Source organism: Octodon degus, unplaced genomic scaffold, assembly GCF_000260255.1.
Source record: "Octodon degus isolate 3935 unplaced genomic scaffold, OctDeg1.0 scaffold00094, whole genome shotgun sequence".
NCBI lineage: Eukaryota > Metazoa > Chordata > Mammalia > Rodentia > Octodontidae > Octodon > Octodon degus.
This window is the reverse complement of record NW_004524670.1, coordinates 6,849,017-6,859,832: the sequence shown is the minus strand read 5'-3', so window position 1 is coordinate 6,859,832 and position 10,816 is coordinate 6,849,017. Positions and strand designations below refer to the sequence as shown.

The 10,816-nt window shown below is 37.8% G+C and overlaps 1 protein-coding gene across 1 annotated transcript; it reads left to right on the top strand.

The window, feature by feature from the left end:
* Positions 1 to 9,569: 9,569 nt before the first annotated feature.
* LOC101561692 (dihydrofolate reductase-like) lies at positions 9,570 to 10,234 on the top strand. Its single transcript, XM_012516197.2, has one exon. It carries the CDS (start codon positions 9,570 to 9,572, stop codon positions 10,080 to 10,082), a length of 513 nt encoding a protein of 170 aa, XP_012371651.1. The 3' UTR covers positions 10,083 to 10,234.
* The last annotated feature ends 582 nt before the right edge of the window (positions 10,235 to 10,816 follow it).

The window sequence follows — 10,816 nt, the reverse complement described above, 5'->3', positions numbered from 1 at the left end:
TTTATTTAGTCTTTCAGGTTCTTACACTAGGGAGACAATACAGTGTTTACACATGTGGTTCTGATTTATCTCACTTATGACTATAGCCTCTAGTTGTATCAATTTACCTATAATAAACTCAAGTTTATTTTTCTTTATAGCTGAGTAATACACCATTGTATAAAACTACTACATTGTTTTTAACCATTTCGCAGGTGATGGGCATTTGAGTTGTTTCCAAAATATAGCTATGACAAACTGTGCTGCTATAAACATCGGTGGATATTTATCACTGTGGTATGACGTTTTCAGTTCTTTTGGAAGAATACCCAAAACAGGAATATTTGGATTGAATGGGACTTCTAATCCTAGATTTTTTTTTCTTCTTAGTGGTTATTTTTTTTGCCATAATTTTATTGATAAACAAATAGCAATGAGACAGTTTCAAATCAAATCAGTAGGACAGTTTCAATAATTAACACACTGCATGCATTCTTCTTTGTGGTTAATTGCTGTACAAGATGCGGACTTGATATCCTATTTACAAACACCATAAGAACAAATCATTCTATTCATTAAGAGAATGTAACTGTATATCTATCCTAACCACTTTGAATACACAGATTGGACATTCAACTGTATTCCCTTTTTTTGTTAAGTTCCGTTGTTTGAATATTATAGGTGTGTAAACTCAGCAAAATATTCTAAAAGAGTCCAGTAGCCCATAATAGTATTGGGTCTTCTGCTTAACTGGCAATGTCAGAAATTGTTGACCTGAGTCACCCACAGTAATCCTAGATTTTTGAGGAGTAGCCACACTGATTTCCATAGTAGTTGTACCAGTCTACATGCCCACAAACAGTGAAAAAGTGTTCCTTTTTCCACAGAGCCTCTCCAGCATTTGTTATTAGTTTATTTCTTTATGATAGCCATTCTTTCTGGAGTGAGATGGTATCAGTATTGTTTTAATTTATATTTCTAAAATGACCAGTGCTTTGGAACATTTCTTCATGTATTTATTTGCCATTCATATTTTTCTTCTGAGAAGTGTGATTGATCTCAGATGCCCATTTTTGTATTGAGTCTTTTTATTTTAGGGGCCTGATTATATGTTCTAGATGGAAGTCCTTTGTCTGAGTGACTGTTGGTTAAAATTTTTTCCCAATTTAAGGGTTGTGTTTTCACTCTGATGGTGATTTCTTTTGACATGCAGAAACATCTGAATAAGAAGAGATCCCAGGACCCCAGGAGACAGGTCAATAGAATAAGTGCTTGCCTGGCAAGCACAGAGTCCTTAGTTCAATCCCTGGTACCATTAAAAAAAAAGAGGTCCTAGTTGTTGATTCTTTGAACTATTTCCCATGCAGTTTTATTCATGAACTTTCTGTTGTTTTAAACTACTCTGTGGGAATTTGCTACAGCAGATCCTGGAAATTAACAAAGGTACCAACAAGAAAGGATTCTTTTCAGCCCTTCCTGGGGTGCAAATGCATTTGGTTAGGTAAAAGTGGACTGATCAATCTATGGTCTTTGCTGAGAATTTTGATGAGAGAGAGAGAGAGAGAGAGAGAGAGAGAGAGAGAGAGAGAGAGAGAGAGAGAGAAAGAGACAGAGAAATCTTGCATCTTGCCACTGTCACTCTGTCCTTTTTTACTAAGTTACAGGAAATAAAAATTAAGTTATATGTGTTTAAAAGCAGTGAGAACACAATCCTATGTTTCAAACACACACCATGTACTAATAGTGTTTAGACAAGATATTATGTCTGCATCTTGTACTATGAATAACTACTATGAAGAAAATATGCAATGTATTAATTATTGTAACTGTCCTACTAACCTGTTTTGAAACTGTCTTATTGCTATTTCTTTCTCAATAAAATTAATTTAAAACAAACACACCATCATGGGACAGTTTAGCTGCTTCTCCAAAGGAAAGAAATAATCTAGAGCAGTGCAAAGAGTGTGTGCTATGGAGTCAGATGAGTGAGACTGGGTTCCATCCCCTAAGAAGCTTACAGCCTTGAAAGGGTAATAAGATACTAATAGTTGAAACTATTAAAAGTCAGAATGATTCAATGTCACCTCAGAGGCACAACATACCCCAAGAGTACTGTGTGATTATAATGCTCTAGAAAGCTTCTAGAAAAGGAGACTCCTCAAATAATCCCTAGGGACACAAGAGAGGAGAGAGACTATCCAGTTATGAGGAGGAGGAGAGAGGATAAAGCACAAAGAAAGGCAGAAAAATTAAGGGTCAGCAAAGGTTAATGAAGTCATCCATTTTAGAATGTCACAAGGCATTGAAGACCATGCTAAAATTTCAAGTTTGCTTGTCTAAGTGTTGGGTAGACTTTAAAGGTTTTAGAGTAAGAAGAGTGATACAGTCAGAGCTGGACTTTAGGTAAAATATCATGGGGCTGGATCAGAATATATGAAGTGTCACTAGGACATACAGTGAACATTTAAATTTTAAAAGCTTATTACAAAATAGGACTATTGCCATTAATACCCCTCAAAATGATCCTGTTCACTTCAGATATATGTATCTTATCATTCTTGTCTCTCTCTGAAGTAGTGCTGAAAGTCCTCTTTGGTATCTTTAGTTGTATTGTCATACTGCTTCGTTGTCCTGAATAGACTCCAGTTTACCTTTCATGGTCATTTTAACTTTGGGGAGTCATCTGAAGTTATAGCTTAATGTTTTCAAAAGCCTGGTTTTCTGTTGGATGACACTCAGCAGCAGCAGCAGCAGCATTCACCACAATTTTGACCTCACTCCGTGAAGATATTCATAAAAACAAGACTTCCAGAAGTGCTTCAGAAAGTGGCAAGAATAATGAAGAGCAGGTCAAAATTAATGAATCTGAAACAGCAAACAAAAACAAAACAAAGAATCAATGGTTCCAAGAATTGCTTGTTCAAAACAAACAAATGGACAAACCCATAGCCAATCTTACCCCACTCCTGTCAAAAAAGGGAAGAAAGAAGTCATATCAGTGCAATTAAATGAAAAGGGGAACATCATAATGGACATGACTGAAATCTAAAAGTTTATTAGTAATTACGTTAAACACCTATTATCCAGGGCTGGCAAGGAAGCTCAGCAGGCTAAGCACGTGCTTTGGCAAGCTCAGGGACCCAGGTTCAATTCCCAGCCCTGCCCCAGGGGTGTACTGAGCTGGCCAATGAGGCTGGGTGTAAAAGCACTACCTGTAATCCCAGAGCAGGGGAGACCGAAAACAGGAGGATCACTGCAAGTTTGAGCTGTGTAGTGAGACCTGTACCAAATACATATATGAAAGAAAAAATTTGAAAAAATAAATTAAAAGAAAAAAAAAACTTTGTTCTCCAAAATACCGGGGAACCCAAATAAATGAATAGATTCCCAGATACATTTGTATTATCAAAACTGACCCAAGAAGATATAAAAATACTGAATAGTCAAATAGCAGGCAATGAAAATGAGGCAATAATAAAAATGTACCAACTAAGGAGAACTCAAGATTCAATGGATTCACCACTGAATTCTACAAGAACTTCAGGAAAGATGGAATACTAATACTCTTTGAACTCTCCCCCCGCCCTTTTTTTTTTTTTTTTTGTAATTGTTTTTTAGTTGAAGTTCGTTTTTTGATTTTGGTGCCAAGTACCAAGCCCAGGGCTTCCAACTTGCTAGGCAAGCAGACCACTGCCAAACTAAATCCCCAGCCCCCAAACACTTCAGTGAAATTGAAAGTTATTGCCGAACTCACTCCTGGAGGGCAGCATTACCTTGATTTCAAAAGCAAAACTAAAACTGAAAAAGAACAGTACAGGCCAATCTGTTTAATGAACACAGATGTGAAGATCCTCAACAAGATACTGGAAAATAAAATACAACAAATCATTTTTTTTTTCTTTTCAAAGTTTTATTGATAAACATATAGCAATGAGACAGTTTCAAATCAAATCGTCAACAAATCATTTAAAAGATCATACATCATAACCAAAGTAGGTTTCATTCCAGTGTTGCAAGAATGGTTCAACATACGTAACTTAATAATTTTAATTCATCATATTAATAAAAGGAGGAAAAAAATCATACCATTATTTCAGTAGATTCAGAAACAGTCTTTGACAAAATCCAACATATGTATATGAATTTAAAAACCCGAATAAAATAGATATAGAAGAACCTTATCTCTACAGTAGATACTGTGAAAGGGAAAGAATTTGTTCAATGGGAAGGAAAACATGGGATGAGGAAAAGGACAAATGAAAGAAGGGAAAAAGGGCTTCCAGCTTGCTAGGATTTGTGTATATATACAGAATATTTTGTGTGTATATACAGAATATGTTGGATAATTGTACTGATGATTTCCGCTGATCTTTCGAAAGGAGCAGTTAATGCTTAAAATTTTTTATTTTTATTCTTATTTTGTTTTCTTTTGAATTTCTTACTACTTCTTTGCTATTGCTCTGTTTTTTCTTTAAATTAATCATACATGTTTATATCTGGTACCTGAGCAACTAATTTGATAACATCATGCAATACAGCAACCATTGTTGAATTCTTATTACTTTGTGTAGTGAAATTAGTGTAAAATTTTCTAATATTTTTTTCTATCACAATTTTGTATTCCTTCTTTTAATCATTGCTTATTGGTACAGGGTCTCGTTATGCAGCTCAAAGTCTTAGTGATCCTCCTATCTTAGCTTCCCCAGAGCTGGGATTACAGGCATATACCATCATGCCTGGCTTTGGTAGCTGGCTTGGCGCAGGGCTGGCATGGCATGTAGTACCAGGGATATCAAACCTGGGTCCTTGTGTTTGCCAGGCAGGCACTTAGACCACAGAGCTATCTCTCCAGCCCCACTATTTTGTATTCTTTAAGAAATTATATATATATATATATATAACCTTATCTCAGTATATAGAAGCCACTTTTGCTAAGCCTACCGTTAATATCACATTAAATGGAGGAAAACTCAAACACTCTGAAATCAGGACTGAGATAAGGATGTCCACTCTCACCACTCCTGTTCACTGTAGTACTTGAAGATTTAGCCAGAGCAATCTGGCAAGTGAAGGAAAAGGAGAACTCAATCTACCCTTATCCACAGATGACACGATCCTTTACATAGACAGCTCAAGAAAATACCCCTGAAGACTGTTAAAACTAATAAATTTGTCAAGGTAACAGGTTACAAAATCAACATATAAAAAATCAAGAGCCTTCCTGAACATCAATAGCAGACCTACTGGAAAAGAAATCAGAAAAATATTACCATTCACCATCACTTCAAGAAGTATCAAATATTTAGCAGTTAAGCTAACCAAAAAATGGTAAAGACTTCCACAGTGAAAACTACAGTACTCTGAAAAAAGAGATACAAGAAGACACCAGAAAATGGAGGGAAGAAACAAGACCGTGGCGTGAACATGGGGAAACAAAAGAAAACAAGAAAGTATGCGACCATGCAGCGAATGCTTAGTCTCCGAAATGAGAGACTGTATCCCTTGTGTAACTGATTGTGTAACAGCAGAAATTGAGAAATTGGGACAGAAGTATGCCGTGGCCCTAAGGATTGCCAAGGATCCCTGGTTGGAACAATTATCTTGCACACATGAACAGACCTGCACAAAGGAATGCTTAGTGCACAGAGTAACTCAGCACATGTGTTACACTGTGGCCACAGTTGACCGGGACCTTAAATGGAGGACCCAGGAGATCCCTAGAGTTCCTATCATGTACATTTCTAATCACAGATACAACATTAAAAGGATGCCAGATGATTTTGGAGCCCCTCAGTTCTGATTCTTATAAAACAAAATTCCTCTGCCTCATTCCAACCGACTTTTTGTTTTCAGTTCCCTCAGCATGCTATAGCATGAATTATTCACCCACTTGGTGCATTATCAGCTGAGTATGGTTAAATAAATTCACTTTTTGATGCTTTCTGAAGATAAAAAGAAAAAAGAAAAGAAAATGGAAAAATATCCCCTCTCTTCAGTTAGGCACTATGAATGTTTGTTTGTTTATTTATTTATTTATTTATTTATTTGGTGGAACCAGGGATTGAACTCAGGCCCTGCGTTTGCCAGGGAAGTGCTTATTCCACTGAGCCATCTCTCCGGCCCCCACAATGAATGTTTTTATTTATTTATTTATTTTTATTTTTTTTTAATTATTTATTTATTTGTGTGTGTGTGTGTGTGTGTGTGTGTGTGCGTGTGTGTGTGTGGCCAGCTCAGGCCACCAGAGGGCGCGGCTGGCTGGCTGGCATGTGGTGCTGGGGGATTGAACCGTGGTCCCTTTGCTTTGCTAAGCTTGTTCAAATAGGTGCTTTAGACCACTGAGCCATCTCACCAGCCCCTGAATGTTTTTATTTTATTTTATTTTATTTTTGTTTTTTTGCTGAACTAGGAATTGAACTCGGGCCCTTGAACTTGCCAGGGAAGCACTTATTCTACTGAGCCATCTCCCCGGCCCAATGAATGTTTTTAAAATGGCCCTACTTACAGATCTGATTTCTAGATTTCATTAAACCTAATAAAAATACCCACAGCATTTCTCACAGAACTAGAGAAAGTACTCCTAAAGTTTATACAGAAAAAGGAAAGACCCAGAATAGCAACAGCACCCCTGGGCAATAAGAACAAAGCAGGAGGCATCACATGATGACATTTCAAGTTATACTACAAAGCTACAGTGGTAAGAACACCATGGTACCAGCACAAAAACAGACATGTGGATCAATATAACAAACTAAAGGATCAGAAAACCTCAGGCACCTTCAGCCATCTGAGCTTTGACAAAAGGGCCAAAAACATACACTTGCAGAAAGACAGCCTGCTCCGTAAATGGTGCTGGAGAAGCTGGCTAGAAGCATGGGGGAAATTGAAACACGGTATCTACCTCTCACCATGCACTAATCTAAAATAAAGCATGTTTCAAAGACCTCAGTGTTAACACAGAAACAATCTGCTGGAAGATAAGACAGGTAAAACTCTGAAAGACAGACAAGAGCAGCCCAGGTACATAAAACTTAACATCAAGAGTCAACAAATGGGGCCGGGGAGATGGCTCAGTAGAATAAGTGCTTGCCTGGCAAGTGCAAGGGTCTGAGTTCAATCCCCAGTTCCACCAAAAAAAAAAAAGTAGAAATAAGAGTCAACAAATGATATTGTATCAAATTAAAAACTTCTGTACAGCAAAGGAAATGATTAACAAAATGAACAGACAACCTACTGAATGGGGAAAATATTTTTGGTAGCTATTCTTTAGACAAAGGAGTAAGATCTGTAACATAAAAGGAAGTAAAAAAAAAACTTAGACCCCTCCCCACCACATAAAAGACCCAATCCAAATATAGACAATGGATATGAATAGATGCTTCTCAGAAAAAGTACAAATGCCCAATAAATGCATGAAAAATGTTCAGCATCTTTGGCCATTAGAGAAATACAACTTAAAAACAACACTGAGATTCTATCTTTCTACAGAAGGGAGGTCCACCATCGAGCACTCCAATAGTAACAAATGCTGGGAAAGCTTCAGGGAAAAGAGAAACCCTCTATAATGGTGGTAGGATGCAAAAGAACTGAAGGTAAGTAGTCTATTTGACCCAACTGAAGGTAAGTAGTCTATTTGACCCAGCTATTTCCCTTCTAGATATCTCCCCAAAGAGTTAAAGACACCATTTCAGTGATGCATTCATACCTGTGTTAATAGCAGCACAATGCATAAAAGCTAAGTCTTGGAAGCAGCTCTATACATCCATCAATGGATGAATGGCTACAAGAAAAGTATGGCTTTCAGAAAGTGACTAGGATGGTGGAGTAAATGTATGAAAAGCAAGAGGGAATATTTGGAGGTAAATTAGTGGCAATATGTCCTCTTCTGTAGTACATTTTAAAGTTTTAAATATTTGCCACATATTTTGATCACTACTTATATTGGAAGTGGAGAAGTGTGGGCACAGGGAGAACCACAGGAAATGCATTGCTAAGCCAGGTATGTTTTTGAGGGTGGCAGCTTGCTTGTTGTCCCTCTAGTCTTTGGAGATTTAATTATACAAGGAATTTGGAATCCATGAAGGAAGAGACACAGTCTTCAAAACTGGAGTTAGAAAAAAGAAGGAAGTCCAGGCCAGCTTTCTTTTCTTCCTTCTTACTCTAAATAATGCCCAATGAGTATCAGGGAAGTTGTTGACTTGCTTCTCTTATTATTCCTTTATAGTAAACAAAGTATAGGGAGCACTTTGAGTCCAGTCAGTCAAGAACCCCTAAAATATAGCTATAACATAAAATTATGATAGACAAATTGAGATTTATTGGATATATACCATGTACAAAATCTACTGAAAAATCATAGCCATTAATATCCAGGAGACTGAGGATATTCTATTAAGTAACAGCAAATTTTTATTTTGTGTTAACCCTTCTACCCCCAAAATATACATATTTCTTTTCAATCAAAATTGGAATAAAAATATATTTATTAATTTTTACTGATTTCTGTGGAGAAATATATATTCTAATCACGTGTTATTTGCTACATGAAATAGGAAAGTGCTGATTAAATATTTTGCACTACCTGCTGGTCACAAAAATGCTAGCTTTTATCTATATCTTAAAAAATTTCAATCAACAAGTAGGCTGCTAATTTCTAGCTTCATGCTTAAATTAGATCAAAGGTGACATTAGCTTTCATCATTAACATAGATTAATTCAGTTGTGTAACTAGGTGAGCTATGTACATCCTTCAGGTCAAAGGTTGCCCCTTGGATGGTTTAGGTGAAATACTTTATTACACAACTTGGGCAAATGAGATCCAGGGAAGTGAAGTAGTGGCCTTACTGGCGCGTTTCTACTAAACTATTACATTCTAACAGAGATCACTTATTTGAGAGCTTGAACATTTTCTGTCTCATTAGTTTTTGGGTTTTTTTTTATTCTTTTACTCTAAAATAGATTCCCTTACAGTACAAAGGAAGGGTTTTAATTCTGGAATCCACCATTCCCCTAAGAATGCAGGGCATCATTTTCACCTTATTTTCAAGTCTGTAGATGTTTGGAGTTGTTACCAATGATATTTGGCCTATGGGAGTACAGCCAGGTCATCCTGTCCCTCCAGCCCTCTTTGCAGAACTCTCCTACAGAATTACCATGTGCAGTATCACTTGTGAACATGTGGACCCCCGAAGACTATGTAAGACACAGAGTCTGCCCCACCTGTTAAACCATGTTCAGTTTGTAACCCCAACTTCAAAAGTTTCCATTTCTCAGTCCTTTTCTCTTGCCCAACCACAAGAGGTCCATCTTTTCTATCCTTTGAGCCAACACAAAGGTCATCTTTTCCCTTCCCACAATTCAGCTCTGCCCCAGTGCCACCTCCAGAACACCCCTCTGGCTCACCCTTGTACAAGTCAGGAGATAGCTCAGTGGCTTGAGCACCTGCCTGGCAAGCACAAGGTCCTGAGTTTGATCCTTGGTACAAAAAAAGAAAGAAGGAAAAAAAGTGGGTTGGGGGGAATAAAAAGAAAAACTTGGACACCAAGCTCGCGGGGTTCAGGGTCACAGGCCAGCTCGGAGTGTGCCGCACCATGGTGTGTCCTCTGAACTGCATCGTCGCTGTGTCCCAGAACATGGGTATCGGCAGGAATAGGGACTTGCCCTGGACCCCGCTCAGGAATGAATTCAACTATTTCCAGAGAATGACCACAACCACCTCAGTGGAAGGTAAGCAGAATCTGGTGGTAATGGGTAGGAAGACCTGGTTCTCCATTCCTGAGAAGAATCGACCTTTGAAAGACAGAATTAATATAGTACTCAGTAGCAAACTCAAGGAACCTCCCCAAGGAGCTCACTTTCTTGCCCAAAGTCTGGATGATGCCCTAAAGCTTATTGAGCAACCAGAATTAGCCAACAAGGTGGACCTGGTGTGGGTCGTGGGTGGCAGCGCTGTTTACAAGGAAGCCATGGATCAGCCAGGTCATGTCAAGCTGTTCATGACAAGGATCATGCAGGAATTTGAAAATGACACATTTTTTCCAGAAATTGATTTGAAGAAATACAGGCTTCTCCCGAAATACCCAGGTGTGCTTTCTGAGGTCTAGGAGGAGAAAGGCATTAAGTACAAATTTGAAGTATATGAAAAGAATGATTAATGTGAAGGTGTATTCTGATCTATTCCAAGTTGTTTCTCTTCCTCCTAAACAAATTATGTATTTATAAGTTAGGAAAAAAATATTTGCTCTGGTTTTTGATCTTTGGAAACTTTTTCTGAACAGATGCCATTTGAGAGACATTTAGGGGCCAAGGAGATAGCTCAGTGGCATAAGTGCCTGTATGGCAAGCATAAGGTCCCGAGTTCAATCCCCAGTACCACATGAAAAATGAGAGAGACCAAAGAAAAAGAAGTTGATCCCTGCCTAGCAAGCATGAGATCCAGAGTTCAATTCCTGGTTCCAAAAACTAAGTAAAATTTTTTAAATTCTTAAAAAAAGAAAAGAAAAGCTTGCCCAGTTGACAGACTAGAGAACAGGTAAGGAACACGATTCTGCATTTGAGTGAGTCTTTTGAATGCTTGCTCCCACATATACAGATTTTTTCAGCATTTTAGACAAATTACAGAAATATTCATTGGTGGAGAATGTCCATGTCCTACTCATTATTGGGGTGACAGATGAGCAAAATAGATACTGTACCTGATCTACTGTACATGAATACATAATATTAGTGTGCATAAGAGGAAGAAGAATCAGCAAAGTCCCTGGCTGGGCTTTTGTGTGCCCTTCTGTGTCAAGGTTGGTCATTTAATTAAGGCCATCTGGCACATGCAGCAGTAGCT

Bases quoted from the DNA above. Each gene is read 5' to 3' on its own strand.
- LOC101561692 (XM_012516197.2), top strand. From the start codon at position 9,570: ATGGTGTGTCCTCTGAACTGCATCGTCGCTGTGTCCCAGAACATGGGT.